The sequence below is a fragment of the Helianthus annuus genome, chromosome 16 (genome assembly GCF_002127325.2).
Source record: "Helianthus annuus cultivar XRQ/B chromosome 16, HanXRQr2.0-SUNRISE, whole genome shotgun sequence".
Taxonomy (NCBI): domain Eukaryota; kingdom Viridiplantae; phylum Streptophyta; class Magnoliopsida; order Asterales; family Asteraceae; genus Helianthus; species Helianthus annuus.
Window position 1 is genome coordinate 190994020 of NC_035448.2, and position 13995 is coordinate 191008014.

The window sequence follows — 13995 nt, forward strand, 5'->3', positions numbered from 1 at the left end:
TGTTCGCGACCGTTACGCGATTTAGGTCCTTGATGAGCATACTCTTTGGACCGTTCCTCTGTCAAATCTGCGATTTGTTAAACTCTCGCAATCTTCATATGCGAGTGTCCTTCAACTAGAAATATACAACAGTTAGTAATTTCGACATTAAAGGATGCCCGTATTATAATACAAGGCTTTTCTACTATACGCATCAACGTGTGTAAAATTTCGTTGACTATATCTATTCTATATCGTTTTTATAGGTGTAACGTGTATTACACGATAACCATATGTGTTGTTCTCAACACTTTAATCATACTAAACCATTGATATACATGTACTTACCGGATTTGCGATCAAGCTTCGAACCGAACACACTTTACTTTTTAACCATGAGCTCTGATTACCAACTTGTAACACCCTTATTATTATTTAAAGGTTTTCGTATAATTTACGAAAAATAAACGGGTAATTATGATTTCAAATACATTGAAAATATGGGTTTCATTAAACTTTTTACAGAATTAAAATCTATACAACATAACATGTGTGAGTTCGTCATTTAACATAACAACGATACTTAGTGCGGAAGCTTATTTCTTGATCGTGTTCGGTTCTTTGGTGAGCTTGATCTTTATCCGGAGCATCTTGGCATTCACCTATGATCAAAACCAACATAAAAGTTAGTTTTGATAGCTTAGATATAAGCCTAAACAATTTCTATGCAACGAATAATCAAAAAAATAATTTTTCCCAACTTTGATGTCTCCCGCGAGTCGCGGGAGACCCATCCCGAATTGCCGCGTGTCGCGACCCCATCTACGTCCTCCGTCGCGTGCCACGAGGGAAACCAATTTCCAACAGGTTTGTTGCTGAAACCTGCATATTAGCCCAGCTATGGTTTTAGTCGAAATACGAACTTTAAAGTGCCATAACTTTCATTCTACTTATCCGTTTTACGCGATTCTTTTTCCTATGCGACCGTAATTTAATTCTCCGTCTAATGGAGTTAAAATCTAACATCCTTCATAATAAAATTTTAGACTTCAAGCTCTCAGCTTGAAGTTCAATTATGACACTTCTTGACCCGTTCGTGGTTTCATCTAACAAACTTGTTTATGGCCCTTGATTCTTCTGTAAACATATTATTATGATTATTTCTTATTGTACAAGGTTCAATTCACGGGTTACTACACATCTTTAACCCGTTTTGCTAATACTTCTATTTTGACCCATTAAGGGTATTTACGCATTTTAGTCTATAACTTGTGCTTTTCTTTTGATGCTACAAAATTTCCATGTCTAATTAACTACAAATATTCCACCACAACTATTTTGTGGTGGATTTAACATATGAACCCCTTTTTCCTAATTTTACCCATCGGTTGGTCATTTTTCCGCAGTTGACTATTTCTAGGCGTTCGACCCACAAATGTTTTTGCCTAGAACTTTTATGCACATCTAAGGGTTACAAACTCATAATATAAGTTTCTAAACAACCTCTAAGGGTCGTTTACATTGTTTACCTATTAAGGGCTCTTTGGTCACATTTAATCCTTCATTTTTGAAATGAAGGATTTCGGCTAGATATTTGACCTTCTTTGCACTTTTAACTATAAGTCCACTTATGCGTACCTGGCTAGAGTCATTATATTGACCATTTTTTATACCTTGCTTTAATATTCGCTACTTAATAGCGATACAAGTTATCCTTCCGTATTTACTCCTGTGAACACACAACTCGACAATATTCGTTAGTCGATATTTTCAAATGGTGATATTTTCACCATTCGACCCGTTTGGTCTAAGTGACCGTTTATTTTTGCGAGATGTTATTTAGTACCATCTCGTCTACAAGACTCGCTTCGGTTTATACCATATAGTCCTTTTTACTTATAAATCATTTCTTAACACTTTTTGGCCTACTATGGCTTACATCATAATTGTCTTTTTTGTAATTAACACGACAAAAGAATACTCTAAAATATATGACTAGTGTAAGATATACTTACCTCGCATCCGAATTATGCTTTTCCTTCCCTTCTTGATTCGTTTGACCCGTTCACTCATCAAGCTTCCACCTAGCTCGTTAGGCGTCAAACTATCACCATAATTCATAAGATGGTTAGATTAGTCATTATCAATTATGACTACTCCATCTAACGGGTCTTATGTCGACTTTATCACTCGATTAAATCATTGGTTAGTTTGACTTCCTAAACGTCAATTGATCTATCAACATATTCAAATGCACACTTCACATGGAATTTCAACATTTTAGCTTCGTTTAGGCATTTTAACAAACACCTAGTGGGCATAATTTCACTAAATCAAAAACCAAGTTTCATGACTAACTATTTAGCCAAGATTAAACAATTCTTGCAAGTTTAATATATCTACTATGCATAATAACATCCAGATTCTCTTGATGTAAATAAATAACACTCAATTTATAATCAAATTTCTAGTGTTCTTCATCATTCTACAACACCCATTTAACACACATATAGGTAATCACCAAATCATTCAAGTCATAGCATCATATGTATGATTTTCACTTAGGGTTTAGTTCCTAAGCATGTGTACATCACTAACTTAGCCATAGCTCCTCTAATCCTTACATAATTCGCGAATTATGATGCTAACTCAAATTTTGCAACTTCACGAATCATCAAATTTTTACATACCTTATGATCCCCACGACTAGGTGATCACGAATTTGTAATCATGCAGACGATTCGGGCTTGATTTGAGCTTCAATTTGGAGGATTTGTTGAACTAGGGTTTTTAACCCCTTTCTTTCTTCTCCTGGCGATTACACGCACACACACAGCAAGTGTGTTGTGTTTTTTTTTTGTTTTAATAAAACAAGTTTCCCACTTGTCCATGTTAGTCCCTCATGTTTTATTTTGATCAAATGAAGCTATATCTCACCATTAGTTACTTAATCACATGCTACTAACTAGGTTAATTACTCCTAGTTACTTTAACGGGTTCGGGAAGTTATAACCCGTTATGTTCTAAGTCCCGTTAATTTGGCTTTTTTTATATACTTTGTTTTCTCAAAGTATTTATTCCCCTTTTTAATTAATATTAGGTTTATTTATTTGAGTCCTAACATTTACCGGATTAATTTTTACCACTGACGGTATTTTACCCGTCTTTGCTATTAACGTGGTTTGATTACCAAACCCGTTTTTGGGATGTTACACTGGCGGATATGGGGCTTGCTATAAAATTAAGATGGCTAAAAAATAATATAAAGTCTTGGCTGAAAATAGAAAAAAGAAAGTAGGGAAGGTATTTATAGAGTCAAGAAGAGGCGTCTAGCTAATATTGAAAGATTGGCGGTGTAAGATTAAATATGTTACGTATTAATATTTAATCTGTAGCCATCATAATCATTTACATTATAGAGATCAAAATATATAATAACCTATTAAATAATTAGTTGGTAATTGTTGATGGACCATATTACCCTTAGTAACTAATTAGGTTTCCTCCTGGGTGCTTATAAAAGGAGAATTATGTGGAGGTTAAGGGGTTACTCAGTTACACAATTCACACACCCCATTAGCCATAACATCATCACGAACGACCTCCTCTCCTAACCGATATCCCTTTTCGGTTTCTAAGTCCCCATCATCAGTTAGCACCCTAAGGAGGAACCAGATCACCCTGACAAAGATGTCGAACTCCATGTCGTCTTCTCTCACTGGATTCTCCACTGCACTATAGGCCATAACAGGTATGTTTACTGTTTTCCTTCATGTACAAACATAACTGAACCAACATGTGGTATCAGAGCATATGTTGATTAGTCAGTTCTGTTTTCGTATCCATAATTCTGGGATTGAAGCTTGGAAAACGGAATTTTTTGAAATCTTATGAATTAACAGCCGGTTTCGAGTGGTTATATGTTCGAAATCCCTGTTTTCGGAAATATTAATCATATGTTTACTCAAAATCTAATGGGTTATGTTTTTATGGCCGAAATCTGTTTAGAAAAACTATTAATATTCAGGTTTTGGGTTCCAGAATTTATGTTTTATGTTTTTAGGGTTCATCATGTTCATGAGAAAGTTCGAAAATTCTATTATTTTTTTGGAATGATTTAGGATTAATGGGTGTTTTTTCCATGTTTGATCTAAATTTATCTTTTAATTCTATACGAAACTGTTATTAGATAAACAGTTACCATATTTTTCGAAACATGTTGATAAAATTAGATCATTTTAAAACAGGAAATAATATCTCATAATCCCTTAGATTTCGAATTTTCAGTTATGTTATCACAATAAACAGCTGTAACAGGAAGTCTAGAGACCATCAGTCTCGACTAGAGACCATAAGGTCTCGACTCGAGACCATAAGGTCTCGACTCGAAATCATAAGGGAGCAAAAGGTCTACAACTCGAGACCATAACGTGATGACTCGAGACAAAGGTCTCGACTCGAGACCGTAACGTGATGACTCGAGACAAAGGTCTCGACTCGAGACCATAACGTCATAACTCGAGACCGTGGTTGCGACTCGAGACCATAACGTCATAACTCGAGATCGTGGTTGCGACTCGAAACCTCATTATTTTAGGTTGTTTAAATGTGAACTAAAGAAAAAAATTTTGCTATTAAATAATTGGTTTTGTAAATATTTAGTTAAATAATCAGAATCAGATAATGTAATGTTTTGCAAAACCAAAATAGCTTAACTTGAATGAGCTTCTGATGTATCATTTCTGGCCAAAGCTGACTTGATACATCTACTTATCGTTCAAGTATTACGAAAGCTATGTTGAGTGTGCATCATAAGCATGAATGTTTTAATATCTGGCCAAAGCTGATTTAATTCTTTCATAGATGGCATACTTAACAAGTGCATAACTAAAGTGATTGTTTCAATTTCTGGCCAAAGCTGATTTGTTACAACCACTTTGCATATATGCTTAAATGATTACACTTCTGGCCAAAGCTGTTTTGTCTTCATTTAAGTAGAATTTTAACTAAGTCTATTATTTTGATGTTAGTAATAGACATTATCACAGCTTCATTATGTAAAATGGTCATTATCTTGCCTGCCTTAGTTTAACGTGCCCATAGATCACATTAGGACTTCTTCCTTTGTATCATAACTTGCTCATCTTATTTCCACTATCAGCACCCAATCAGGGAATTCCATCTTTGACTGGTGATAACTTTGCTGCATGGAAGGATGCTCTCATGCTTACGCTTGGGCTGCTGGATTTCGATTATGCTCTAAGGGAGAATAAGCCAGCGGACCTTACCACTCAGAGTACTTCCGCTGAGCAGATACTTCATGAAAAGTGGACTAGGTGCAACCGCATGTGTCTCATGTTTTTGAAGCAGTCCATAAGCAATGCTATCAGGGGAGCTATTCCTGATTCTGAAGATGCTAAAACCTACATGGCTTCTGTGGAGGCGTAGTTCAAGGGGACGTCTAAAGCACACGCTAGTACCCTTATTCTCAAGCTGGTGACAACTAAGTATGATGGGAGGAGCGGCATTCGCGAGCACATCATGATGATGAATGACATGGCCAATAAGCTGAAGGGGCTGGAAATGGAAATCAGTGATGGTTTCCTCGTTCACTTTATCATCACTTCGCTTCCTTCGTCCTTTGAAGCATTTAAGATCAACTACAACACTCAGAAGGAAAAATGGACGATGAGTGAGCTGGTCGCCATGTGCGTACAGGAGGAAGAGCGCATGAGGATGGATCGCACTACTGATGTTGCCAACTTCACTACCTCCAACTCTAAGAAAAGGAAGAACAATTATCAGAGGAAGGATGCTTCAAAAGTCCAAAGGCCTAATCCTAACTCTAATACAAGTGCACCTTCCAGCTCTAAGAACTCCTTAGGCAGTATCCGCTGCAAGTTCTGTAAAAAGACAGGATACATGCAGAAGGAATGCCCTGACTTTAAGGAGTGGCTGGCTAAGAAAGGTAACGATTATTTTATGATACTTGAGTCCTATAATTTAAGTGTTCCTGCTAATTCTTGGTGGTTTGATTATGGTTCTATGGTTCATGTTACCAATTCTACTCAGGGATTCCTTTCAAGCCGGAAGCTGGAAAGAAACCAAAGAACGCTTAAGGTTGGGGATGATCGAGAATTAGAAGTGAAGGCCATTGGAACATTACAATTAGTTATGAAAACTGGTTTATGTATTAAACTTTATGATACCTTATATGTTCCTGAGGTAACTCGGAACCTTGTATCAGGACCAAAGTTAGACATGGACGGTTTTATTGTTTCCCATGGTCATCGCAAACTCTCTATCCTCTATGATTCTGTTCTTTATGGTACTGGTGTTCTGGATGGTGGTCTCTATAGATTAGAACTAGAAGATAACTTTTCCAAATCTTTGTTGTCATATAACATTAATGAATCACTCACAAAGATGGAAGAGAAACGAGACTTAGAGACTTCATCCATGTTGTGGCATCAGCGTTTAGGCCACATTTCTAAAGAACGATTAAATCGTCTCGTAAAGGATGAAGTCTTACCTCCTCTCGATTTCTCTGACTTTGGAACATGTGTCAAATGTCTTAAAGGTAAAATGACATTAGCGAATAAGAAAGGTGCCACTAGGAGTTCTAATTTATTAGAACTCATTCACACTGACATTAGTGGTCCCTACCAAATCGCTGGCATAACAGGACATACTTCATTTATCACTTTTATTGACGATTATTCTCGTTACATGTACTTGTATCTTATTAAGGAGAAATCTGAATCTCTAACAACTTTTAAAGATTATAAGGCTGAAGTTGAAAAGCAATTAGATCGTCAGATTAAAGTTGTGAGATCAGATAGAGGCGGTGAATATTATGGACGACATACTGATGTGGGTCAAGCTCCTGGTCCATTTTATGAGTTTTGTAAGGGCCAGGGGATTGTGAACCAATACACCATGCCTGGTACACCTCAGCAGAACGGTGTTGCTGAAAGAAGAAACCGTACCCTTATGAACATGGTGCGCAGTATGTTAGCCAACACCAATTTACCATTATTCCTCTGGACTAGAGCGTTAAAACCAGCTGTTCATATACTCAATAGAGTTCCTTCTAAGTCTGTCCCTAAAACTCCTTATGAACTTTGGACAGGAAGGAAACCGAGTCTTAAATATATGAAAGTATGGGGCTGCATTGCTGAAGCAAAACTTTACAATCCTTTCCTAAGGAAACTTGACCCTAAAACAGTTACCTGTTTCTTTATTGGGTATCCTGAGAACTCTAAGGGTTATCGTTTCTATTGTCCTTCCCATGTCACCCGTATTGTTGAGACCAAGCGTGCCGTGTTCCTGGAGGATTTCAAGGTCAGTGGGAGCAGTACCAACACTTATGAAGAATTGCAAGAAGTACAAGACGCGGGGGGGAGAGACTCGTCGCTTACCATTACTCCGATTACTCCTCTTGTACCCAATGCAACTACTACACCTGAAGCTACTGCACCAACTCCAAATTCACCTCTACAATCAGAACCCATTATACCTCATGACGAAGGCACATCAAACGCTCATGACCAAGACAACGCTGTACCCGATAATCCACTCAGGAGGTCATCTAGGCAAAGAAGGCCTACTAATTGGGATGATTATGTTACCTACCTGACTGAAATGGATCCCGGAAAGCTCAATGATCCTATCTCTTACAATGAAGACATTAGCAGTGATCAGTCTTCTGAATGGAATAAAGCAATGATTGATGAGCTTGAATCCATGAAGAAAAATGACGTTTGGGATTTGGTAGAATTACCCAACGGAGTCAAACCCGTAGGATGCAAATGGGTGTTCAAAACAAAACTGGATCCGAATGGGAACGTTGAATGCTACAAAGCGAGATTGGTTGCAAAGGGCTACACTCAGAAAGAGGGAATTGATTATCAAGAGACGTTTTCACCTGTCTCTCGTAAAGATTCATTAAGGATCGTCATGGCCCTAGTAGCTCATTTTGATTTGGAGCTGCATCAGATGGACGTTAAGATCGCTTTCCTTAACGGAGATTTGGACGAAGATGTTTACATGAAACAACCTGAAGGCTTTAAACCTGAGGGTCAGGAGCATCTAGTCTGTAAGTTGAAGAAATCCATTTACGGGTTGAAACAAGCATCACGTCAGTGGTACCTCAAGTTTGATGAAGTCATGAAGAGGCAAGGTTTTATGAAGAATCAAGTGGATCAATGCACCTACCTCAAGATGAGTGGGAGTAACTTTACTATACTTGTCCTTTACGTAGATGATATTCTATTGGCAAGTAATAGTTTAGACATGTTGCATGAGTCGAAGCGTTTACTCTCGCATAACTTCGACATGAAGGATCTCGGAGATGCTTCTTACGTCATTGGCATCGAAATTCACCGAGATAGACACAAAGGGATTTTAGGATTGTCCCAAAGGTCCTACATAGATCGTGTCCTTACACGATACAACATGCAACAGTGCAAACCCTCCGTCGCTCCAATAGTTAAGGGAGATGTTTTCGGTTCGTTTCAGTGTCCGACAACAGAGGTTGAGAAGGAGCAAATGAGCCAGATACCTTACGCGTCAGTAGTTGGGAGCTTGATGTATGCTCAAGTCTGTACTCGTCCAGATATCGCTTATATTGCTGGAATGCTAGGCCGTTATCAGACTAATCCTGGCCTAGATCACTGGAAAGCAGCTAAGAAGGTACTTCGATATCAGCAAGGGACGAAAGACTATAAACTGACTTATAGAAGAAGTGATCATTTAGAAGTGGTGGGCTATTCTGATTCTGACTTTGCTAAATGCAAAGATGACAAGAAATCCACTTCGGGCTATATTTTTATGTTAGCAGGCGGCCCTATCTCTTGGAAGAGTCATAAACAACAGTTGACCACAACTTCCACAATGATGGCAGAGTACATTGCTGTTTATAACGCAACCTGTCATGGAATGTTGCTTAGAAACCTGGTCACTGGACTCAAAATCGTTAATTCCATTTCTAGACCATTGAAGCTTTACTGTGATAATTCAGCTGCCGTTAGTTTCTCGAACAGTAGCAGTTCGACTGGAGCTGGTTTATATCTCGATACGAAATATCTATTTGTACGTGAACGAGTTGAGGAAAATAATCTTTGTATCGAGTATATTAGTACTAAGGATATGCTTGCGGATCCGATGACTAAAGGTCTCCCTCCTAAGGTTTACGAAGAACATGTTCGGAATATGGGATTTAGTAAAGACCTTATTTGAGCATATTATACTAGCTTATGTTTTATGATTAATGAAATTTCCTCAAGTTTGATTTTGTATGTCTGTTAGAATATGTTCAACCGGTATAATGGCATATAGACAAATAAAAGTTACAAATCAAACAAAGGGCTTACGCGTATTTTGATCATGACGATTAGGTTTTAAATTAAGGCTATAGTATGATTAATGGGGGTCCTGAGTCGCATAATGATTCAACGGCTGTATTTTTCTGCTATAGTACTTGTTTAAGGCTAAAATGAGTGTTAACTCCTGATCAGGCTTATCTAATACTCATAGTAAATGATTACTCGGCTAAGTGGGAGAATGTAAGATTAAATATATTATGTTTAATATTTAATCTATAGCCATCTTAATCATTTACATTATAGAGATCAAAATATATAATAACCTATTAAATAATTAGTTGGTAATTGTTGATGGACCATATTACCCTTAGTAACTAATTAGGTTTCCTCTTGGGTGCTTATAAAAGGAGAATTATGTGGAGGTTAAGGGGTTACTCAGTTACACAATTCACACACCCCATTAGCCATAACATCATCACGAACGACCTCCTCTCCTAACCGATATCCCTTTTCGGTTTCTAAGTCCCCATCATCAGTTAGCACCCTAAGGAGGAACCAGATCACCCTGACAAAGATGTCGAACTCCATGTCGTCTTCTCTCACTGGATTCTCCACTGCACTATCGGCCATAACAGGTATGTTTACTGTTTTCCTTCATGTACAAACAGAACTGAACCAACAGGCGGAAGATAGAATGTTATCGGAGGAGGAACTTTTGGAAAGAGCGGAGTGTAGAAATTATATGGCTGAATTTGATAGAATTAAACAATTGGATTTACGACAAAAATATAGATCTAAGTGGGCTGTGGATGGTGATGAGAATTCAGCGTATTTCCATCATACTATTAACGCAAATATAAGTACTAATTGATTGAATGGGTTGATGGTTGATGGCGTTTGGGTTACGAATCCAGTGTCAATAAAGGAGTCGTTGTATGACTTTTTTCTCCACCAATTCACCAAGCCAATGTCAGTGAGGCCGGAGTTGGTGTGTCCTAATTTACCCACTATTTCAGATTCGGAGGCAAGTATGTTGGAGTCTCCTTTTTCTGTAGAGGAAACTAAGGCAACAATTTGGGATTGTGATGGCGATCGTGTACCAGGACCGGATGGCTTTAATTTCAAGTTCATTAAAAAGTGTTGGACAGGTCTCCGAGCAGATTTTGTCAACCTGTTTAATAGATTTTATGAGGAAGGTTCTATTAATAAGTGTTGCACATCTTCGTTTATTGCTTTGATACCGAAAGTAAAGGATCCGGTTAGTCCAGCGAATTTTAGGCCAATAAGCCTTATTGGGGTGGTTAATAAAGTTATTTCAAAGGTGTTAGTGAATCGTCTTAAAGGGTGCTGGGAAACTTGATTTCGGAACAACAATCGGCATTCTTGGCTGGAAGAAATATTATGGATGGCCCACTTGTGCTCAATGAAGCTTTAAGCTGGGCGAAGAAAACAAAGCGGAAGGGGATGTATTTCAAAGTGGATATTAATAAGGCCTATGATTCGGTGAATTGGGCATTTTTAAATTCGATTATGACTCAAATGAAGTTTCCAAGTAGATGGAGAACTTGGGTAATGGCAACACTATATTCGGCTAGAGATTCAGTACTGGTTAACGGGTCACCAACTAGGGAATTCGATTGCTCCCGTGGGCTGCGACAGGGGGATCCATTGTCTCCTTTTTTGTTCGTGATAGTTATGGAAGCTCTAACTGGTATTATGAAAAAAAGCCTCTGATGAGGGTCTGTCTAAAGGAATCAAGATCTCTAATGAAGGTACGTCATTATCTCATCTTATGTATGCTGTATGCTGATGATGTTATATTTATTGGTGAATGGTCATTAGCAAATATATATAATTTAAGGAGATTATTGAGATGCTTTTATCTGGCTTCAGGATTAAGAGTAAATTTGGAAAAATGTAGTATCTATGGTATAGGGGTGGAGGACCATGAAATACAAGGAATGGCAGATTTGTTAAGGTGTAAAAAAGGTATATTTCCATTTAAACATCTTGGTATGTTAGTAGGTGCGAATATGAATCTTGAAAAAAATTGGAAGTCGGTGATTGATGTATTTAGAAATAGGCTTTCTTTGTGGAAAGCTAAAACACTATCATATGGTGGAAGGATTACGCTGATTAAATCAGTGTTAAATTCCTTAACCACATATTTTTTTCACTGTTTAAAGCCCCGATTAAAGTCTTGGATGCCCTTGATAGAATAAGACGAGTATTTTTCTAGGGAGGTTCGGAGGAAAATGCTAAAATGAATTGGGTGGCATGGGACAAAACTATAGCTCCGGTGGAATATGGGGGATCGGGGTTTGGTTCTCTTAGGGATGCTAATTTAGCGATGTTAGCAAAATGGTGGTGGAGGTTTAAAACGGAAAAAAACGGATTGTGGAGGCGTGTTATTTGGGTATTTCATCACAACTCGAGAGGATGGAGGGATATACCAACAAAAGTTTCTATAGCTGGGCCTTGGAAGAATATTGCAAGCATTTGAAATATACTTCTACAAGCCGATATAGACCTGAATAATGCTTCATCAGCAGTTTTGGCTAATGCCAGGAACATATCCTTTTGGTTAGATAGCTGGGCAGATTTCAATTCCTTTCTATATTAGGTTCCCAGATCTGTTTAAAGTTGAAAAACATAAGGATTGTTTGGTACAAGACCGAATGGGATTAAGTGGGTCACGCCTGGTATTCAGTTGGACCTGGACATCCTCGGCACTGGGTAATATTGAAAACAGTCAACTAATTCAGCGATTGGGCTTGATTAATGGGCTTAATGGTCTGAATATGTCAAGTGGATAAGACAAATGGCTGTGGAAACTCGATGGTTCAGGTATGTTCAAAGTTGCAAGCATAAAAAAATCCTAAGTGATGTTAACCGTGTGCGACCTGATAAAGTGTTTGAGTGGAACAATTGGGTCCCGAAAAAAGTTGGCATGGTGGCATGGAGAGCAGAGATGGAACGTTTACCGACCAGGTGTGCTCTAGCAGCTCGGAATATATCGGTGCAAAACCGCACGTGTGTTATGTGTGGTAACGATGATGAGACCAGTGAGCACATTTTTGTATCATGTCAATTTGCACAACTGATATGGCAAAACGTTGCGACCTGGTGCACGATTCCCCCGATTATTGCATTCGAAATAAAAGATCTACTCACACTACATGAGATATGTTCGGGTTCAGCCAAGAAGATAAAGGCGTTATATGCAGTCATCTTGGTAACGCTCTGGAATATTTGGAAGTCGAGGAACGAAGCCGTGTTTCAACAAAAAATACCGAATACGACTAAGATTCTGGACGAAATTAAAGCGTTGGCGTATCTTTGGGTGAAGAACCGGTCAAAGTTGGTGTCTCTAACATGAGAAGATTGGAGTAAATTCAAAGTTGGTGGCTAAGTAGTTTATGTAATTTACGTAAATTTGCTTATAATTGGTGCAAAACGATTGTATGTATGGTGGTAGCATCTTGCTACATTGAATAAAATATTTTATCGGTCGTTAAAAAAATATATATATTTTATTCCTACACTTAATCCTTCTATTTAAATTTATTAGATTTTACCGTTCAAAAAAATATGCAACACTTAGTTTTAGGGGATACGGAGTGGGTGCGGCAAACCATCGGCAAACATGGTTGCCGCTCGGTAACCACCACCCCTCACTTGTTTGACGTGCGGCAAAGTTGCCAAATCGGTGATGGATCACCGTTCGGTAAAGGGAGAAGTGTGTGTGGGGAGTGGGGTCCATGCCATCTTTAACCAATCACACCTTTTTTTTTTTTTTAAGTTTACCACTTCACCAAGTGTCTAACCATTGCCAACACTTTTCAACATAGTTTAAACACTTATGACTGAACCACGTGGCACACTCTCATTGCTTGATTTTCAAGTTTGCCACTTTCAAGTGTCTAACCACTCCTTACACCCTTAGGCATGGCTCATAGATTATAGCAGTACATCATCTTGGGAATTCAATTTCCAATCATGTGAAACAGTGATTTCAAATGTCAATTTATATGTTCAAGAAATGTTGACGAAAATAAGATGGCAAATTGGTAGGTGGTTACATTACAATCGATGATATTAAGTATAACATCATCAATAAAATATAGTTTTGGACAATCTTACTTAGTTACTTTCAAACTATATTTTATGGTAAACTTTTCCAGAAAATAACAATTAATAGCGTAAATGGCATTAGTGAAAATGTAAAATGCATGCATGAAAATGTTGAGTTTAATATACATATTTTTTTAATGGCTTAAACCTCAATATACATATAATAAACTTAACGGTTGGGGGTTCGGGTCTAGTGGTGTGATAGTGGTCCCACGATCAAGAGGTCGATTGTGGGTAGGGCGGGCAATAGGTAACATGTAAAAGACACGATTAGACATGTTTACTGAAAAGCACACCATTTGAATTTTCACCTTGTTAAAAGCAATTAAAATTAGAAAGTTAAAATCCATTATTTCTCCTTCTTGGTACATCAAACAGACAACTATGTTATAGATATTGGATATAAAGTAGTTAAAAGAGTCGTATTCATGCTTAGAACTTGTGTTGTTCGTGTTGTCTGAAACATGTTAAACCTGTTAAGACGCGATTTTCCAGCCCTAGTTGTGAGTTTAAATCTTACCAAAAAAACTGTCGTTAAAAAAATTAATAAACCTTT

General features: G+C 37.8%; 1 protein-coding gene and 1 long non-coding RNA gene across 2 annotated transcripts; one reads left to right on the top strand and one right to left on the bottom strand.

Moving 5' to 3' along the window:
• Positions 1–432: 432 nt before the first annotated feature.
• Positions 433–1833, bottom strand: LOC118488020. The gene is made up of 2 exons (XR_004883274.1): positions 741–1833; positions 433–641 (listed from the first exon to the last, which is right to left on the bottom strand). It is a non-coding gene; the product is annotated as an uncharacterized LOC118488020 (long non-coding RNA).
• Positions 1834–12126: 10293 nt separating this feature from the next.
• LOC110920252 lies at positions 12127–12684 on the top strand. Its single transcript, XM_022164475.1, has one exon. It carries the CDS (start codon positions 12127–12129, stop codon positions 12682–12684), a length of 558 nt encoding a protein of 185 aa, XP_022020167.1.
• Positions 12685–13995: the final 1311 nt, after the last annotated feature.